Source organism: Atractosteus spatula (genome assembly GCF_055471065.1).
Source record: "Atractosteus spatula isolate fAtrSpa1 chromosome 10 unlocalized genomic scaffold, fAtrSpa1.hap1 SUPER_10_unloc_2, whole genome shotgun sequence".
Classification (NCBI taxonomy): Eukaryota; Metazoa; Chordata; class Actinopteri; order Semionotiformes; family Lepisosteidae; genus Atractosteus; species Atractosteus spatula.
This window is the reverse complement of record NW_028296622.1, coordinates 1,774,316-1,795,711: the sequence shown is the minus strand read 5'-3', so window position 1 is coordinate 1,795,711 and position 21,396 is coordinate 1,774,316. Positions and strand designations below refer to the sequence as shown.

Here is a 21,396-nt window from a genome sequence, read left to right as displayed (position 1 = left end):
CCTGCAACTCAATGGCAGGTCCCCCTGCTCCAGACTTTCCAAATATACATCGAGCAGGTCAGGACCCAGCACGGCCCAGAAGGCACGATAGAATTCGGCTGGCAGGCCACCGAGACCAGGGGTCTTGCCATTGCTCAAGCCACTGAGTGCAGTGGAGAGCTCCTCCAGGGAGAGAGGCCTCTCCAGCCCTGCCCTCTCCTCTTTGGGGACCTGTGGAAGGTCTTCAAGGAACCTACGTTTGCGGACCGAGTCCTCACTAGCCTCGCTGGAGAAGAGCGCTTTGTAGAACTGCACGGTCCTCTCCTGGATCTGCCCGGCCTCGTGCAGCTCCTGCCCTGTCTCCGAGCGCAGGCAGTGGATTTGCCGGCTCTGGCCCGGTTTCTTCTCTAGGCCGAAGAAGTAGCCAGTCGGGGCGTCTACCTGTGATGCACTCTGAACCCTAGAATTTATTAGAGCTCCTTGTACTTTTGTGTCCATAAGGCCAATGAGTGATTCTTTTTGGGTGTGGAGGTAATCAATTAGCCTCCTGTCTGCACAACACTCCAGAGCCTTGTGGAGCTCCAGAATGTCTCTCTCCAGAGCCTTCATGGACTCACGGATACCTCTCGTGACACTTCCAGTGTACTGCTGGCAGAACTGGTGAATCTGCACCTTGCCAATATCCCACCACTGCCTCAGGGAGACAAAGTGGGCTTTCTGACTCCTCCATTGCTGCCAGAAGAACACGAGGCAGTCACAGAAGTGAGCATCGTCAGGCAGTTGGGTATTAAAGTGCCAGTAGGCACTGCGGGACCTCACTGATGGCACAACGACTGTGCAGACAGTGAGACAGTGGTCTGACAGGCCCACTGGACAGCACTGCTTGACGATGCTGTAATGATTTTTACGGCAGTAGAGTCGGTCTAGCCTGGCCAGAGAGAGGGTATTCCCCTTGACCTGGGCCCAGGTGTACTGCCTCGTGTCCCCATGACATCTCCTCCAGATGTCAGTGAGGTCAGACTTGACGAGGATCCTGCGCAGCTCCCTGGCCGACGGGCCATGTGGCTCTGCGTGATTCCTGTCCAGTGTGCTGCTCTCTGTGCAGTTGAAATCACCCCCCAGGAAGACCAGCTCTTCAGGCTGGCAGGTGGCCAGCGCAGTCTCAAGCTCCCTGAAGAGGGTGACCCTCTCCCCGCCGTCGGTGGGTGCGTAAACGTTAATAAAAACAAAGGTTTTCTCCCCGACAACTACTCGCACGAGTAGCAGGCGACCCTTCACCACCTCCTGGACGGCGATGGAGAGGGGCTTGAACCCCACGGAGAACAGCACCGCGACCCCCGCGCTCACAGGGGACCCGTGACTGTACACGATGTCCCCCTGCCACTCCCGCTGCCAGGCGACGATGTTGGAGCTGTCGGTGTGGGTCTCCTGCAGGAAAGTCACCTGCAGGCTCTTTTCTTTGATAATCTCCAACACCGCAGCTCGCTTAAAAGCCCTCCGGCACCCATTGGTGTTCAAACTCCCTATCCTAATGTCGCCCATGTTTGTGGAAAAGAAAAAAAGAAAAAACATAAAACACGAACAGACATGTAGCACACAGACGGATAGTGATGTGACGTGAGGGACAGGACTCATTCGTGCTGAGGCGCGTTTCGCGGTCCTGCCCTGATCTTACCTAAAAGGCTCTTCAGGCGCCATCTCTCCTGATCGCTGAAGTCATTCGCACCCGAGCCCCTCTTCAGATGGCGCGTCGCGGAGAGGACAAAGAGCTCGGTGTCAGGGAAAAAAGTCCTCGCCCACAGTTCCCCTCTTACCTTTAGTCTTCTCTAAGAACTCCCTGATGCTCTGGAAACTGTAGCTCCGCCGGGCCGAGGAGCCCGAGGCGAGGGAGGAGTCGGTGAAGCCGCCCTCGTCGTCGCTCCCGGACTCTGAGGAGCTCAGGGCGGCGGCGGCGGTGGCGGCGAGGACACTCCAGCGCGTCCTCACTCTCCCGGTGTCGGAGTCACACAGAGCTGCCCTCCACCGAGCTCTCTGTGCTGCGCTTCTTCTGCACCGCACTCTGCACAGATTTTTTCGTGCGCTTTCTCTGCGGCGTCTTAAAACCATCGTCTATTTTTTCAGATGATAAATCATTTCCTCCCCACGCCGTGTCTACAGTTTTCGCTGGCGCTTGAGACGCGTTTTCCCCTGTCGGTGTCACTACCTGCTCTCTCTCTCCCTGACTCTCCTGAGCAGCGCTCATCTCTTGCTCTCCGGTGTGGGGGGCTCCCTGCTCTTCTGAGGGCTGCGGTGGTCCACTCTTTACTGTCTGTTCTCCTGCTTGGGACGCCACCGGCTCGGGCTCACCTGCTCCCTCCAGCGATCTCCTCTCCTGCACACCGGCCGTGGGCTCTGACTCCCTGCTGCCTCCCTGCGCTGCTCCGCTCCCCGCTGCCTGACGCTGTCTGCTGGGCTCATGTGCGCCCTGGGGCTGAGGCTCCCTGCCCGTCTCGTCCTCCACCTCCGGGCAGTTCTTCACCACATGCCCCTCGCTCCCGCACCTGAAGCACTTCATCGATTCCGAAGTCACGAATACAACGTAGTCACAGCTGTCAATCCGAAATTTAAGGCCCACATTGATCTCTTCTGTGGGGTTTTTTTAAGATGACGTGCTTCAGCTGCGATGCCCTGCAGCCCAGAGGGACCCTCCTGATCGGCGAGACCACCTGTCCGTACCAGGACAGCTCCCTCTCCAGCAGCTTGTTCCTCATGAACGGAGGCACGTTAGAGAGGGTGATCTTTCGAGCCGGGGCCGCGAGAGGCAGTACCGGGCTAAAGGTGCCGTCCAGGACAACTCCCTTCTCCACCAGGGTGTTTGCCAGATCGGTAGATTGCAGGAAAATGACTATACCTCCACTCAAGCGGGAAGCGGACCTGATGTTCCTGCAGCCCACGACCTCCCCGACCGCAAGAACGCACCTCTCAAGCAGACAGAACTCCACAGGGGAGATTTTCACACCATGGCGTCAAGTTAATTTCTCAAAGGAGAGGTCTGGAGGATCAGAGCCTCCAGAACCGGCCATGACGAGAAAATAAACCCCGCTTTTCCCCATAAAAGACAGAAAAACACAAAACTAGTGAAGAAACACCGCCACACGATCAAACCCACTGAAGCTCCGCCCACTCACTCACTCAGTCTCGCGAGAAACAGAGAGAAACAGGTACAAATTCACACTGAACAACAACACATTGGAGCACACATCCAGCTACACATATCTCGGTCTCACCATCAGCTCTTCCGGGAGTTTTGACCTGGCAGTGAAGGCACTGAGGGAGAAGGCACTCGGCTTTCTACGCAATAAGAAGGAGGCTCTTCAACATCAACCCACCAACAAGAATCTGGCTCCAAATATTTGAAAGTGTAATCCAACCCATTGCCCTATACGGCAGTGAAGTGTGGGGTCCCCTCACAGACCAGGATTACACCCAATGGGACAAACACCCCACAGAAACTGTAGAAACATCCTCCGTGTGCAGAGCAAAACTCCTAACAACGGGTGCATGGCCGAATTAGGCCAGTACCCACTATTGATAAACATACAGAAAAGAATATTAAAGTATTGGCTACACCTAAAAAACAGCGGCCAAAATTCCTACCACCACAAAGCCCTGCTGAGCCAAGAGCTGAGCTTAAAACAGAGCCCCCTGAGCCAGCTGGTCCTGAGGCTCACCGACCTGAGCCACACCGACACTAACCAGCCTCAGGACAGCACTGCTAGAGCACCACAACCCAGACTCAACCACATCACAGCACAGATCAAACAGCAATATCTCACACACTGGGACACACACAAACACAACAAACTGGAATGCTACAGAACCCCAAACAGACAATACACACTAGCTGAATATGTGATCAAAATAAAAAATAAACAGAAACAGACCCTGACGAAGTACAGGCTCAATGACCACAGCCTGGCCATAGAAACTGGGCGACACAGGCAGACCTGGCTGCCCAGAGAGGACAGGCTGTGTTCCCACTGCCAGCGGGGAGAAACGGAGACAGAGGTGCACTTCCTACTGCACTGTGACAGATACTCTGGGATTAGAGAAACATTCTTCCCGAAATTCAGAAATCTAATCTCAGAGTTCCCACACCTGCCAAAACCACAACAGGTCCCAATCCTACTGGGAGAAGGAGGAGGGAACTCAGTTGATCTGGCAGCCCAGTATGTGATCTCCTGTCACAGCCTGAGGAACAGTGAGTCTGTCTCCCAATAATGCTCCAGCCGCCTACAGAATATGTCAATATTTTATAATATGTCTTTGTTGTAAATATCTGTAATGTCTGTAGATTTTATTTTACTTCTATTTTTTGTTTTGTTCCATGTTAATTTTATTATTTTTATTTGCTTTGGCAACACTGATTGTACCCATCGGTCATGCTAATAAAGCCCCTTGAATTGAATTGAGAGAGCGAGAGACCTGAGAGAGAGAGGTTCATACAGACACAGTGGCACAGTACTGTGTTTAGCGTGTTGTCACAGTGGGACAGTACTGTGATCAGAGTGGGGCGCTAGTGTTCAGTGAGAAATCATAGTGGCACAGTACTGTGTTCAGCGTATCAGAGTGGCACAGTACTGTGTTCAGTGTGTCATCCGAGGGGGACAGGACTGTGTTCGGGGTGTGATCCCAGTGGCACAGGACTGTGTTCGGGGTGTCATCTGTGGGGGACAGTACTGTTCACTTTGTGATCACAGTGGGACAGTACTGTGATCAGAGTGGGACGCTAGTGTTCAGTGAGTAATCACAGTGGCATAGTAGTGTTTTTAGTGTGGTATGTGAGAGGCACAGTTCTGTGTTCAGTGTGTGATCAGAGTGGGACAGTAGTGTGTTCAATGAGTAAACACAGTGGGACAGTACTGTGTGATCACAGTGGGACAGTAGTGTGTTTACTGTGTGATCACAGTGGGACAGTAGTGTGTTCACTGTGTGATCAGAGGGGGACAGTAGTGTGTTCAGTGAGTGATCAGAGGGGGACAGTAGTGTGCTCGGTGTGTGATCCCAGTGGCACAGTAGTGTGTTCAGTGAGTGATCACAGTGGGACAGTAGTGTGTTCAGCATGTGATCCCAGTGGCACAGTACTGTGCTCAGTGTGTGATCAGAGTGGCACAGTAGTGTGTTGAGTGAGTAATCACAGTGGCACAGTACTGTGTTCGGTGTGTGATCACAGTGGGGGACAGTACTGTGTTCAGTGTGTGATCACAGTGGGACAGTACAGTGTTCACTGTGTGATCACAGTAGGACAGTAGTGTGTTCAGTGTGTGAACACAGTTGGACAGAACTGTGTTCAGTGAGCAATTACAGTGGCACAGTAGTGTGCTCGGTGTGTGATCAGAGAGGCACAGTAGTGTGCTCGGTGTGTGATCAGAGAGGCACAGTAGTGTGCTCGGTGTGTGATCAGAGTGGGAGAGTACTGTGCTCGGTGTGTGATCAGAGTGGCACAGTAGTGTGTTGAGTGAGTAATCACAGTGGTACAGTAGTGTGTTCACTGTGTGATCACAGTGAGACAGTACTGTGATCAGAGTGGGACGCTAGTGTTCAGTGAGTAATCACAGTGGGACAGTACAGTGTTCAGTGTGTGATCACAGTGGCACAGTATTGTGTTCAGTGTGTCATCAGTGGGGGACAGTACTGTGGTTGGTGTCTGATCACAGTTGGACAGTAGTGTGTTCAGTGTGTGAACACAGTTGGACAGAACTGTGTTCAGTGTGTGAACACAGTTGGACAGTAGTGTGTTCAGTGTGTGAACACAGTTGGACAGAACTGTGTTCAGTGAGCAATTACAGTGTCACAGTACTGTGTTCACTTTGTGATCAGAGTGGCACAGTAGTGTTTTCAGTAAGTAATCCCAGTGCTACAGTACTGTCCTCAGTGTGTGATCAGAGTGGGAGAGTACTGTGCTCAGTGTGTGATCAGAGTGGCACAGTACTGTGCTCAGTGTGTGATCAGAGTGGTACAGTACTGTGCTCAGTGTGTGATCAGAGTGGCACAGTAGTGTGTTGAGTGAGTAATCACAGTTGCACAGTACTGTGTTCAGTGGGTCATCAGAGGGGGACAGTAGTGTGTTCAGTGTGTGATCACAGTAGGACAGTAGTGTGTTCAGTAAGTAATGACAGTGGGACAATACAGTGTTCAGTGTGTGATCAGAGTGGGACAGTACTGTGTTTAGTGTGGCATCTGATAGGCATAGTTCTGTGTTCAGCGTGTGATCACAGTGGCACAGTACTGTGCTCAGTGTGTGATCAGAGTGGTACAGTAGTGTGTTGAGTGAGTTATCACAGTGGCACAGTACTGTGTTCAGTGGGTCATCAGAGGGGGACAGTAGTGTGTTCAGTGTGTGATCACGGTAGGACAGTAGTGTGTTCAGTAAGTAATGACAGTGGGACAATACAGTGTTCAGTGTGTGATCAGAGTGGGACAGTACTGTGTTTAGTGTGGCATCTGATAGGCATAGTTCTGTGTTCAGCGTGTGATCACAGTGGCACAGTACTGTGCTCAGTGTGTGATCTGAGTGGTACAGTAGTGTGTTGAGTGAGTTATCACAGTGGCACAGTACTGTGTTCAGTGGGTCATCAGAGGGGGACAGTAGTGTGTTCAGTGTGTGATCACAGTAGGACAGTAGTGTGTTCAGTAAGTAATGACAGTGGGACAATACAGTGTTCAGTGTGTGATCAGAGTGGTACAGTACTGTGTTTAGTGTGGTATCTGATAGGCATAGTTCTGTGTTCAGCGTGTGATCACAGTGGCACAGTACTGTGCTCTGTGTGTGATCAGAGTGGGACAGTACTGTGCTCAGTGTGTGATCAGAGTGGCACAGTAGTGTGTTGAGTGAGTAATCACAGTGGCACAGTACTGTGTTCAGTGGGTCATCAGAGGGGGACAGTAGTGTGTTCAGTGTGTGATCACAGCGGCACAGTACTTTGTCTAGTGTGTGATCATAGAGGGGCGCTAGTGTTGGGTGAGAAATAATAAATAATAACGTAAATAATAACAACGTAACGTGGTTTTCGGCACGTCTACCTAGGCTGCAGCTACTCCTGCATTATGTTTCATGTAAAAGTCTTAGCTTAGATTTTGTTTGCAAAAGACAAGCAAAATCTTTAAATGCAAATAACAAAAACTAGACACAACCGCAGTCCATATGAGGCCCCCTGCTACACTTGCACTGTTAATTCATTAAAGCCCATATTATCTGTGCTTTCCCTCACGATAAACAACCACCTGAATTGACACATCTCTTCTTGCCGAGTCCTTCGCACAACAAACGAAATTCCTCACCGGTCAGAGACAACAATTCTAGTGGAGCATATCCTGTCTTTGACAGGACTTGTTGTGTTTTTAGAGAAACCAACAAGGTCAGTTCTATTCCTTGTGTTTATCACCGTCGGAAATTACTCTCCAGTCAGCTGATTTGTACACCGTGTGCAGTTCTTGTGTGAAGGAGATTGTTACTGGTCTTAGTAGTGTTATTACTATTAGTAGTAGTATTAGTATTATTACTAGTATTATCATTATCAGTAGTATTAATAGAGTATTATGAGTAGTAGTAGTAGTATTGTTAGTGTTATTATTAGTAGTATTATTAGCGTTGTCAGTAGTAGTAGTAGCAGTCGTATTATTAGTATTATTAGTGTTATCAGTAGTATTATTCGTGTTAGTAGTACTATTGTTAGCAGTGGTAGTATTAGTGTTAGTAGTAGTACTATTGTTAGCAGTGGTAGTATTAGTGTTAGCAGCAGTATTAGTAGTGTTAGTAGTAGTAGTATTGTTAGAAGTAGTAGTATTAGTGTTAGTAGTAGTACTATTGTTATCAGTAGTATTATTAGTGTTAGTAGTACTATTGTTATCAGTAGTATTATTAGTGTTAGTAGTAGTACTGTTGTTATCAGTAGTATTATTAGTGTTAGTAGTACTATTGTTATCAGTAGTATTATTAGTGTTAGTAGTAGTACTATTGTTATCAGTGGTAGTATAAGTGTTAGTAGTAGTACTATTGTTATCAGTAGTATTATTAGTGTTAGTAGTAGTACTATTGTTATCAGTAGTAGTATCGCTGGTTCCTCCCGGGGAGCAGCGGCCTGTTTTTTCCCAGAAACAAACACAGTTCTCTGAAACCTCGACCGCCACACGGCAGCAGTGAATCGGCGGAAATTCGCACAACCGCTGAGGGTGCCGGCCGTCCCTGCGCGTGCTGTACTCCGACGCGGTGAGTACCGGCTCGGCGCATCTCGACTCTGTGGTGCCGTGTGTGGGTGCAGGTATGTCTTCTGCCTGCTTTTCAATGTTCTTTTTTAAGTGTGACACTTAAACAGCCCCACTGGAGCCCAGCAGGGGTGAGCCTGGCCAGTACCTGGAGGGGAGACTGCTGGGAAAACACTGAGGCTGCTGCTGGGAGAGGTGTGAGTGGGGCCAGCAGGGGGCGCTCTCACCCTGCGGTCTGTGTGGGTCCTGATGCCCCAGTATAGCGACGGGGACACTGGACTGTAAACAGGCGCCAACCTGCGGATTAGACGTCAAGCCGAGGTCCTGACTCTCTGTGGTCATTAACAATCCCAGGGTGTCTCTCGAGTAGACTAGGGGTGTCACCCTGGTGTCCTGGCCAAATTACCCCCCTGGTGTTTACCCATCATGGCCTCCTAATAACCCCCCTCTCTGAACTGGCTTCATCACTCTGCTCTCCTCCCCACTGAGAGCTGGTGTGTGGGGAGAGGACTGGGGTGTCATCCAGGTGGGGCTGCACACTGGTGGCGGTAGTGGGATCCCCATGACCTGTAAAGAGCTGCACACTGGTGGCGGTTGTGGGATTCCCAGGACCTGTAAAGAGCTCCGAGTGGAGTGTCCAGGAAAGAGCTATAGAAGTGTATTATTATTATTGATATCATCCAGCCCAAACCCCAGCGAGCGTGACTCCTTGACCCTGACCTCTCTCCCCCAGGTGCAGAAGCGCCCCCCGGCGGCCGAGCCCCGCGGCTCCGCTCAGCGGCTGCTCCTGCTGCTGGTGGCCGCGCTGTGTCTCCAGATCTACGCCTCCGAGGAGCCCGGGTCCGAACCGGCGCTGCCGCCCAGAGAGGGGAGTCCAGGACTCGTGGGCGGAGACGCCCGTGGCGCCTTATCGCTCTGTTTGTTTATTGATTGATTTCCTGCGTGGCTTATTTATTTATCTATCTTATTGACGGAGAGACTCGTGCGTCTTATTGATGGAGAGTATTTCAGTGAGAGCGGAGGTGGTGCTACTCTTCCTTCACTGTGAGGAACTGGAATGGTTCTCCATGATTTGTCGTTGTATAATCGATCGATGACAGCGAGTGAAATGATCGTGGGGTGGGGGTGTTTCACTCCCTTCTCCCACCCCCACAAAAACAACACCACCCATGCTCCCCGGTGAGAGACGGAGCCCTGGACTTCCGATTCCTGTTGCTCTCTTGTGTGGGAATGGCAGGCGAGCCCCAGGCGTGGACGTGTTTCTGCGTCGCTCAAGCAGACTCCCACGGAGACACCTGTGAGGTCGCGGGTCGTCTTTATTTTTAACCTTCTTACTTCATTGTGAGTAGGGGGGGACAGTTTCTCCTCTGAAGCCGACTGAGGTCTTTGTTTGTTTTCTAAGTATTTCAACAGCAGAGATGCCCCTTAAAAAAAAGAGATTTTATTTCAATAAAAAAGGAAATTCATCCTTAAAAGCAGGACAGGAGGGAGTGTTTCGCCACAGTAACGCCCAGAGGACTATGACAGACCGCCCCTTGGTCCGACCCCACCGGATCGCTCTCCTTCCTGCGCCTGGCCGTGGCCTGGGGTTCCTCGTGAGGGAGGGAGCCCCCGGTCACTGTATGTTCTGTGAACAGATGAATAAAGACGGAGAAGCAGCGGTGTGGTTTGTGTTTGTTCTGGGGAGGGATTGACGCTGCAGAAGAGCCGACTGAGAGTCTGCGTTGGAGGAGGCGGTGGAAGAGAGGAGATTGTCCTCAAACTGTACTCGTCCCTCAGTCAAGGGGGGGGGAGGTCGGGGTCAATCAGCGCTCAGGCATCTGCGGTTAAGAGGGGGTCTGTACGCAGAGAGGGATGGGGGTGGGGAACAAGCTGCCCAGCCTTGTTGTTGAAGCCGATACCCCGGCTTCTCTCCAGACACAGCTGGGTGAGCTCCTCCAGTCAGGACAGGAGGCGCTACTGTACACAGAGAGGGGTGGGAGGGGGGAACAAGCCGATACCCTGGCTTCTCTCCAGACACAGCTGGGTGAGCTCCTCCAGTCAGGACAGGGGGCTCTACTGTACACAGAGAGGGGTGGGAGGGGGGAACAAGCCGATACCCTGGCTTCTCTCCAGACACAGCTGGGTGAGCTCCTCCAGTCAGGACAGGGGGCTCTACTGTACACAGAGAGGGGCGGGAGGAGGGAACAAGCCGATACCCTGGCTTCTCTCCAGACAGAGCTGGGGGAGGGGCGAACAAGCCGATGAGCTGCTCAGGTCCGTTATCTACTGTCTGACTCCTGTCTGCTCTCCTGCTCTCTCTGGCCTGCTGTTTCTCCGATCTGTCTCTCTCCTGAAGTAGTTCAGCTCCGGCCTCTGACTTCTGGTGCATTGTCTCCCCCTGGCGGCACCTCATTGACTTCATAGATCCAGACGGGTGTGGACCCCAGTGTCCCGACTGCTGGTCAGTACAGATCAGGACACTGTGTGTGAGAGTAGGGGTGTGGACCCCAGTGTCCCGACTGCTGGTCAGTACAGATCAGGACACTGTGTGTGAGAGTAGGGGTGTGGACCCCAGTGTCCTGACTGCTGGTCAGTACAGATCAGGACACTGTGTGTGAAAGTAGGGGTGTGACCCCAGTGTCCAGACTGCTGGTCAGTACAGATCAGGACACCGTGTGTGAGAGTAGAGGTGTGGACCCCAGTGTCCCGACTGCTGGTCAGTACAGATCAGGACACCGTGTGTGAGAGTAGGGGTGTGGACCCCAGTGTCCTGACTGCTGGTCAGTACAGATCAGGACACTGTGTGTGAGAGTAGGGGTGTGGACCCCAGTGTCCTGACTGCTGGTCAGTACAGATCCTGGACACTGTGTGTGAGAGTAGGGGTGTGGACCTCAGTGTCCAAGGATGCTGGTAAGAGTTGATCTGGGTATTCTGGTGTTTTATTTTGCTCTTACTGATGAACCTGTTCAGTTGGTGATTAACTTTATGAATCCACTAGGTGGCACCAGAGCAGCGTCACAACGAGGACAGGAAACCCGCCACCTCACATCAGCAGGAAGAGAAGGAGAGAGAGAGAGATGGCAGCGTGTAGGAGCTCAGCGCTCAGCCCTTGTCATTGTGCTTGGGGTGTTTGAGGTAAAATTGTGTAAAAGTTTTTTTATCATTGTGCTCGGGGGGTTTGTGGTGAAATTGTCTAAAAGCGTCCATCATTGAGCTCAGGGGGTTTGTGGAGAAATTGTGTAAAAGTGTCATTTTATCATTGTGCTCGGGGGGGTTTGTGGTGAAATTGTGTAAGTGTGTCTTTTTATCATTGAGCTTGTGGAGTTTGTGGTAAAATTGTGTAAAAGTGACTTTTCATCATTGAGCTTGGGGGGTTTGTGGTGAAATTGTGTAAAAGTGTCTTTATCATTGAGCTCGGAGGGGTTGTGGTGAAATTGTGTAAAAGTCTTTTTCTCATTGTGTTTGTGGGGTTGTGGTGAAATGGTGGTTTTTGGGTGTTTATTGTTCACATGCTGCTGCTGTGATGTGGCCTTTCACCTGTAGATGCTCCTCTCTCCCGTCATGTTTAAATGTACCAGTCCTGATGGATGACTGTACACATAGATAGATACTTTATTGATCCCGTGAGGGAAATCATCCTCAGTCAATGGGAACATCTATTTAAGTAGTGACTCTCCAGATAGCATTTTTGTATGAAACGTTTAAAGAAATCGACAACCACTTTTCAAAACGCACAATAACACAGACTGGCATGTTTGACAACGAGTAAAAAAGAGAAAGGCGAAACAAGAATTCACCATCACTTTCTGCATGTTTACTGTGACCTGTCCTGATCATGAGAAGTCTCAGACGCGTCTCTTCACCAGACAGTTTAATAGAGCAGTTCTACATGGGACCGGTGTGAGAGTATGTGGGTAACAGTGATGGCTCTCTCTGCTGTACTGCTGTGGCTGTCACGGACGTCCAAAGGGACTAACCGTGGGGAGCAGGAGAGCGGAAAAAGACCCATGTGCGTAGCGGCGAGACGGGAAAAAGGCCCGGGCTCATAGTGCAAAGAGTTCAGGAATGCCGTATAGAAACCTATGCCCTCAGGGAGCGGACGTGGGGCGCCCTGGTGCTAGGCGGGTCTCAGGACATCCGAACGTCAATGCTGAGCGAGGACAGAGTGCAAGACCCGGAAATATATAGCCCAAGGGAAAGAGAGGGACAGGAAGGACAGCAGACCGGAAACTAGGGACAGGACAGAGAAGGAGCGCCCTCTGGCTGCAGAGGGCGTGACAGTACCCCCCCCTTCATGGGCGGCTCCTGACGCCCATACAAAAAAATGAGCTGCCCAGCACTGGGGGGAGGAAAAACCTCATTTAACTGAAAGGAAACCTCCGGGAATCCACGGCTGAGAGCTACCCCTTCCTCCGGGGTATAAACCTTTATTGGGTGGAGGAAGGGGGGGTAGAGAAGAGCTCCGGAGACTAAAAACAAAAAAGTACACAAGCACAAACACAACCGAGAAAAACCTGGGAAAGACCAGGGAGACAAACCACACAAAACAGATAGGAACAAAAAACAGGTAGGAACCAAAGTTCCGAGACACAGGGAGCCGGGGGGAACAAAAAGGAGGGGAAACCAGGAAGAAAAAAAAAATCAAAACAAAAAGCAAAAAAAACAAGAAAAAACAGCAAAAAACCCCAGGGAAAAATACCGCAGACTGGGCAAAAGGCACGTTCACATTCTAACGCTGATATCGGAGTGGACAACCTGAGGAAAGCCAGACCGAAGTCCGCTCACAGACACAGATGCCCGGAGTGATATCCAGCGAAAAGAATGGAGGAACGGCAGAAAGCTTACCATTCTATCACTGATATCGGAGAGAGCAAGACCAGGAAGAGCCAGGCACGAGAACCCGCTCCAGACACAGAAGCTCGGAGTGATATCCAGTAATAAGAATAGGAAAACCAGATCAACATTCAATCACTGATATCGGAGTGATCTACCCGAGGAAAGCCAGGTGCAGGACCCGCTCACAGGCACGGAAGATCGGAGTGATATCCAGCGATTAGAATAGAGGAACTGAAAAAAAAAACAGCCCAGAGAACAAGAAAAAAAAAACTGCGGCAAGACAAAAAGCGCCGCTCGCGGGGTCAGTAGGTGGCTCAGCATTCTGTCACGGACGTCCAAAGGGACTAACCGTGGGGAGCAGGAGAGCGGAAAAAGACCCATGTGCGTAGCGGCGAGACGGGAAAAAGGCCCGGGCTCATAGTGCAAAGAGTTCAGGAATGCCGTATAGAAACCTATGCCCTCAGGGAGCGGACGTGGGGCGCCCTGGTGCTAGGCGGGTCTCAGGACATCCGAACGTCAATGCTGAGCGAGGACAGAGTGCAAGACCCGGAAATATATAGCCCAAGGGAAAGAGAGGGACAGGAAGGACAGCAGACCGGAAACTAGGGACAGGACAGAGAAGGAGCGCCCTCTGGCTGCAGAGGGCGTGACAGTGGCCCTCCCTCCTGATGACAGAATCGTCTCACACTTCACCTTCACAGACACAAGCTCCATGTGTTTGTGGTGAAATTGTGGGTCTGTTGGTGTGAAAGTGTCTTTATTATTGAGCTTGTTGAACTGATCTCGAAGGCTACTTTAATTTCAGTTGGCGTCTGACATTTTGAGTGAAATTGTAGTTTTGTTGGTTTAAATGTGTTTGTTAAAGTCGAGGTGCGTCGCTTTGCCCTTCCGGTTCTTGCGGCTGGGCAGGCCCGCGGCTTCGATGTCGCCCAGGATGGGGATGTCCTTCCCGTCCACAAACGTGACGAGGATGTTCTCGGCGATGTCCTTCCCGAAGATGGAGAGGATGTAGGAATATCAGTGCGAGTCATGAGTTCATAACAGGAAGAGAGTCCTCTCGGATTCACTGCCTGTCCCTTCTGATCCAGGATGATCCACACTTTCTCCAGCAGTGTGATAAGACTTCGATATGAAGTCAATATTCTAAAATACAGGAAACGGGGATCCTGAACACGCAGAGGAACCCAGATGTCCGCACGGCACGATAGTCACAGCGGACTCTAAACACAGTGAGCAGCATCACACCTGATCCATCACGAGCCCATAATCATGACGATGGTGTCAAAACAGCAGCCAGGTCCTCTCAGAAGATCAGACAGTTGTATTCAACAGTTTGTACCACCTGCGATACTGAGACAGACTCACGCCTGTAACTCTGGATACCTGAGACTGGGGACTCACTGTCTGGGGGAGATGAGCCTGATGAAGTTAGCAGAACCAAAGTAAGTGTTTGTACCTCCAGGAAAGGTGTTTACTTCCACACCTGTGTCACCTTTGTGTTGTTTGTAGCTGTAGGATACCCATCACAACAAGCTACTGTATAAACACAATTGTAGCTGCTGTAACATCGAATCATGATATACTGTAGATAAGATTTTATTGTCCCTTGAGGGAATTTTGTATGGACACCCAGCACTCCTGTACATTAAAACAGAATGGTAAGAAAAAAAGAAAATAAAAACATTTTTCTATTACAAGAAACAAGAAAAACATCGCACATCACTCCATTGTACATCTGCAGTATAACACATTACAATATGTACCATTTATAACACGTCACAAAATATATCCCACTCACTCATGTTTATTAAAATGCAGATTATATTATATCGAAATTTATTTCATTTAAGTTTGTTTGCTGATAATTGTTTGCTCTCAATACAATACAAAATAAACCACACATTCATATTCAATAACTGCTACACACGCACAGTTAAATCAGTCTCCGTATCGACACACCTGTCAGCTCTCCTACCGTCTTATCTCTACTATAGGAGTCCCATACAGACACACCTGTCAGCTCTCCTTCCGTCTCATCTCTACTATAGGAGTCCCATATAGACACACCTGTCAGCTCTCCTACCGTCTTATCTCTACTATAGGAGTCCCGTATGGACACACCTGTCAGCTCTCCTACCGTCTTATCTCTACTATAGGAGTCCCGTATAGACACACCTGTCAGCTCCCCTACCGTCTTATCTCTACTATAGGAGTACCGTACAGACACACCTGTCAGCTCTCCTACCGTCTTATCTCTACTGTAGGAGTCCTGTACAGACACACCTGTCAGCTCTCCTTCCGTCTTATCTCTACTATAGGAGTCCCGTATAGACACACCTGTCAGCTCCCCTACCGTCTTATCTCTACTATAGGAGTCCCGTATAGACACACCTGTCAGCTCTCCTACCGTCTTATCTCCACTATAGGAGTCCCGTATAGACACACCTGTCAGCTCTCCTTCCGTCTTATCTCTACTGTAGGAGTCCTGTACAGACACACCTGTCAGCTCTCCTTCCGTCTTATCTCTACTATAGGAGTCCCGTACAGACACACCTGTCAGCTCCCCTACCGTCTTATCTCTACTATAGGAGTACCGTACAGACACACCTGTCAGCTCTCCTACCGTCTTATCTCTACTATAGGAGTCCCGTATGGACACACCTGTCAGCTCTCCTACCGTCTTATCTCTACTATAGGAGTCCCGTATAGACACACCTGTCAGCTCCCCTACCGTCTTATCTCTACTATAGGAGTACCGTACAGACACACCTGTCAGCTCTCCTACCGTCTTATCTCTACTGTAGGAGTCCTGTACAGACACACCTGTCAGCTCTCCTTCCGTCTTATCTCTACTATAGGAGTCCCGTACAGACACACCTGTCAGCTCTCCTACCGTATTATCTCTACTATAGGAGTCCCATACAGACACACCTGTCAGCTCTCCTTCCGTCTTATCTCTACTATAGGAGTCCCGTATAGACACACCTGTCAGCTCCCCTACCGTCTTATCTCTACTATAGGAGTCCCGTATAGACACACCTGTCAGCTCTCCTTCCGTCTTATCTCTACTATAGGAGTCCCGTACAGACACCTGTCAGCTCTCCTACCGTCTTATCTCTACTATAGGAGTCCCGTATAGACACACCTGTCAGCTCTCCTACCGTCTCATCTCTACTATAGGAGTCCCGTATAGACACACCTGTCAGCTCCCCTACCGTCTTATCTCTACTATAGGAGTCCCGTATAGACACACCTGTCAGCTCTCCTACCGTATTATCTCTACTATAGGAGTCCCGTATAGACACACCTGTCAGCTCTCCTACCGTCTCATCTCTACTATAGGAGTCCCCGCATTTATTGGAGCCTCGATCACCGCCAGTACACGGCAGCCCCACAGAGGAAACTCTTCAGAGTGGTCTGGGCACGTACACTCGTGGAACCCGCCCGTCCTCACCGTGGACGTACAGGGTTTCCCTGCGAGAGCCGGGCGAGGCGGGTCCTGGACGCGCGGATCTCTCAGGCTGCGGAGGCGCCTATTCTCGCAGTATTACGGCTCTCGCTCCCAGCGGCGCCTCCAGTTCCTCCGCATTCCCGAGTCCCGGTTCCTCCGGTTCCGCTCCTTTCCTGTAAACTGCGCTCGGACCTGCGGACCGGAGCCTGCAGTCCTGCTGGAGCGGGTCAGAGCGCCGGCCCGGCCGCTCCGACTGTCAGGAGAAACTTCTGAACTCTTCTCTCTTCTCACGGTGTGTCGGTTTAGCGAGAAATGTTGGATTTTTGGTCCTGAAATCGGGAATTTGCTCGCAAGTCACGCTTTCAGGATATAGGATCGTACACCGGAGCCTGTTTAAAACATCTCCGTTTCTTTTAAACCGTTTATACATCCCCGAACAATTTCTCTCTCCTGATCCGTGTGGTCTGGAATACAGCTTTGTGGAGAAACTCTCGAAAAACAGCACGATTGACTGTTTGTACACACGGAGTTTGTTTATATATATATACTTCCTCATTTCTGCGCAGGTAAATTAACAGCCCTGAAGTGAGATGGAAGATGAATATTAATATTCATCTCGTATAGCGCCTTTAAAAGAGGCTTTTTATCGTGCTCTGCAGAAGAAGACTCCGCACCGAGAGGAAACAGCAGATTGACACAGGACCCGTGAAATTAAAGCTCTTTTATTGAGGAAGGTTTACAGTCTGGATGTGAAAGACCTCAGGGAAGGAGACTCTGCTGTCCTTGGTGATGTTTTTACCTGTTTCTCTAAATCCTAAATACTACTCGTTTATTTTAAATTGTTTTTGCACGTTTGATCCCCAAAGAGTACTGTATGTGTTTAATGCACATGTGAAGTATTAGCTCTTCTAAATACGGGCACATTTCAGAAAACACTGACTCAGTGCTGCAGGTTCGCAGGGGAAGTGAGTTTAAAACGGAGTCTTTTTCAGTCCATTCACAGTTAATCATTGTATTGAAGTGCGATTTGTCTCAGTTACTTTTAAAATTTCTGGATTTCCTGAGCCTTTCACCTGCAGCAGCTGATGGATTGACAGAGCAAGCCTTTTATTGGAACAACACGAGTCACATGAGAGTTTACACGTGAAAAGTATTTTCATGTTGAATGTTTCCAGAGTGAAGAGATGCGTTATGAATTTTCCTGCCGGTTTATTAAATTTCATTTGTACCGATCCACCAGGTGGCGCCAGAGCAGAGTCTTCATTGCTCAGGTGAGCTCACCTTTACCTGAAGAGAACAGGAAGTCCTTCTCCCTCAGATCAGCAGGAAGAGAAGGAGAGAGATGGCGTCTGAGAGCTCAGCGCTCAGCCCTGGTGAGTTTTCTCTTGTTCTGCCTGTCAGAGTGCCGGTAAGGGGGAGTCACTGAGGGTCTCTTCTCTGTCACAGAGCACAGCAGCAGCTGGAGAAGTGTCTTCCTGTCTGCTGAGAGTGTGTTCTGTCGGACACACGGGGTCTGAACTAGGAGAGAGAGACAGGAGCTGGTTTACTTTCACTTTCTCTTGTCGGGGATCAGAGATCAGTACTGTTTCTACTGTCCTGGCTTGGCAGCTTGTTCCCCCCTCCCACCCCCCCTCTGTGTACAGTAGAGACTCCCACTCCTGATTTTAAGTCTTAATGTTGCTTTGAGTTTTAGTGTTAATTCTGAGGAACTCTGAGGTCTCAATATCTAACTGGTCTTTAATAATGACTAACTGTCACTGAGGATGTTGAATATTTTGTATATATGTGGTTCCCTATCTTCACCCTGTCAGTGTGGGACACTCCCTTCAGACTAAAGAGACTCAGTTCCTCCAGCTTGTCAGTTTCACTGTTTTTAAACTAACATCATGCTAGTTCTCTTCGGTGTGCATCACAGTAGTTGGTTTCTAAGCGGTTTGAAACTATACAACACACAGATTCCCAAACATTTCTTTATGAAATGTGACATTTTAGACTCACTACTGAAGAATCAGGATGGACTGAATGACTTCACAGTTTTGACATGTATTTTTAAAATAAGGTGGTATAAAGGTTCATACTGAACACAGGAGTCCCATATGTGTCTGAACTGCCACTGGACACTCAGAGTGTTAGTGGGACTCTCCAGGGCCCTCCAGAAGTATTGGCGCCCTTGGTAAAGATGAGCAAGTAAGACATTGGAAAAAATGTCTGTGTTTATCAGATGAGAGAAATCTGAACTTTCAGTGAGGTTAAATTATTCTAAGAAACAAAATCCTGATGAAAAATAAACATGTACTATTGAGAGAACAGTTAAAAATATATATATATTTTATATAAATTGTAAGAATACAGAATAACAATGTTGTAAGAATAGTGTCTGATTACCTAACATTAACAGAACATTTTTGTATACCACAGAGAATACACAGAAAAATAATCTCAATAATCTGTGATTTTCCTCTCTCACAGGGCAGGGACAATAGAAAAGATATAGAGACGTTTTTATCGTGAATTTGAAATCTGATGAATAGTGAAGATATCTGTGATGAGAACTTTATCATGTAAATAATCTGTGATCTTTCACTTTGACAGGGGAGGAACAGGCTGATTCCCATGAGGCACCACAGCATCTCTCGGAGATCAGGATCGTGCTGCTGGGCCAGAGATGGTCTGAGAAGAGCTCAGCAGGAAACACCATCCTGGGCAGAGAGGAGTTTGAGACACGGGGAGGAACTGAGGAGTGTGTGAAGAGACAGGGAGAAGTAGCTGGGAGGCAGATCACTGTGGTCGACACTCCAGGGTACTCCTCTTTTCCATGGATAATAAGGACTGATCCACAGCATGTCAGACGGGAGGTTGTGCGCAGTGTGTCTCTGTGTCCCCCAGGACCCCACGCTCTCCTCCTGGTGATTAATGTGAACTCATACACAGACTGGAGATCAGTAAAGGAACATCTGGAGCTTCTCAGTGAGAGAGTCTGGAGAAACACAATAGTGCTGTTCACCTGGGGGGACACACTGAGAGACACAACCATTGAGCAGCACATTGAGAGAGAAGGGAAGAAGCTCCAGTATCTGGTGGAGAATTGTGGGAACAGGTATCATGTTCTCAACAACAAGAACAGGGACGACCACACTCAGGTCACAGAGCTGCTGGAGAAGATAGAGGACATGGTGGCAGGAAACTGTGGGCTGTACTTCACTATTGACATCGACCAAGTATACACTGAACTGGAGACATACAATAGAGAGATAGAGAAGCTGAGACAGAGGTTGGAGGAGAGGCAGAGAGAGACAGAGGAGCTGAGACAGAAGTATGAAAGAAGGGAGAGAGAGAGAGAAGAGGCGCTCAGACAGAGGTTGGAGGAGGAGTGGAGCAGGAGAGAAGAGGAGCTGAAGGTGAAGATGAGAAAGACACTGGAGGAAGAGGAGCTGGAGAAAGAGACAGAGGAGCCCAGACTGCCTGTCAAGAAGAGGAACAGTATAGACCTCATCCCTCTCAACAGTGAGTGTGGTTGATGCTGTATTACTGAATCACTGATCTTACTGGTCATCAGACTGAGAGATTCAACCATCTTGTGTCCCGTTAGGAATTAAAATCATACTGTGCTCCGCTCTGTACTGTATTACTAACACAGTGGCACACAGATCTGTGTCTGTTTAAATCCTCTGTGCTGTAATTGAACTGTTTTCTCTCAGGGAGATTAGATTTAATCCATCACACAGCATCTCAGTCTCTGTAATCTGTTCCTCAAGACTGTCTGACCAACACTCAATCAATCAAGGTTTATTGATCGATGCACGAACAGTACAGCACACAGCAGTGTTGTCAGCATTGAAATCTGCGAGCTCGTTAAAGGCTCGTTAAGAGGGATAGAAGAGTTGGAGGACAGGAATTTATAGGGGTTAACATTGGGATACAACAGATTACACAACTGCAATTTACAGATTGTGTGGAACTAACACAAGGATAGGAGGTATTGAGGTGTCCTGGCAGTGGTAGGGTACAGGATAGGAGGTATTTAGGTGTGCTGACAGTTGTAGGGTACAGGGTAGGAGGTATTGAGGTGTCCTGACAGTAGTAGGGTACAGGGTAGGAGGTATTTAGGTGTGCTGACAGTTGTAGGGTACAGGGTAGGAGGTATTGAGGTATTTAGGTGTCCTGACAGTAGTGGGGTACAGGGTAGGAGGTATTGAGGTGTCCTGACAGTAGTGGGGTACAGGGTAGGAGGTATTTAGGTGTCCTGACAGTAGTAGGGTACAGGGTAGGAGGTATTGAGGTGTCCTGACAGTAGTAGGGTACAGGGTAGGAGGTATTGAGGTGTCCTGACAGTGGTAGGGTACAGGGTAGGAGGTATTGAGGTGTCCTGACAGTAGTAGGGTACAGGGTAGGAGGTATTTAGGTGTCCTGACAGTCGTAGGGTACAGGGTAGGAGGTATTTAGATGTCCTGACAGTAGTAGGGTACAGGGTAGGAGGTATTGAGGTGTCCTGACAGTAGTAGGGTACAGGGTAGGAGGTATTGAGGTGTCCTGACAGTAGTAGGGTACAGGGTAGGAGGTATTTAGGTGTCCTGACAGTAGTGGGGTACAGGGTAGGAGGTATTGAGGTGTCCTGACAGTAGTAGGGTACAGGGTAAGAGGTATTTAGGTGTCCTGACAGTCGTAGGGTACAGGGTAGGAGGTATTTAGATGTCCTGACAGTAGTGGGGTACAGGGTAGGAGGTATTGAGGTGTCCTGACAGTAGTGGGGTACAGGGTAGGAGGTATTTAGGTGTCCTGACAGTAGTAGGGTACAGGGTAGGAGGTATTGAGGTGTCCTGACAGTAGTAGGGTACAGGGTAGGAGGTATTGAGGTGTCCTGACAGTAGTAGGGTTCAGGGTAGGAGGTATTGAGGTGTCCTGAC

The 21,396-nt window shown here is 49.4% G+C and overlaps 1 protein-coding gene across 1 annotated transcript in view; it reads left to right on the top strand.

Moving 5' to 3' along the window:
- The first annotated feature begins 16,603 nt into the window (after window positions 1–16,603).
- Window positions 16,604–21,396, top strand: part of LOC148812617 (uncharacterized) — a 28,061-nt gene continuing 23,268 nt past the window's right edge. The window contains exons 1-3 of the mRNA XM_088908599.1: window positions 16,604–17,278; window positions 17,733–17,865; window positions 19,085–19,996. Of these exons, the coding sequence (XP_088764725.1) occupies window positions 17,835–17,865; window positions 19,085–19,996 (943 nt within the window). The 5' untranslated portion in view covers window positions 16,604–17,278; window positions 17,733–17,834. The remainder of the gene's footprint in view (window positions 17,279–17,732; window positions 17,866–19,084; window positions 19,997–21,396) is intronic.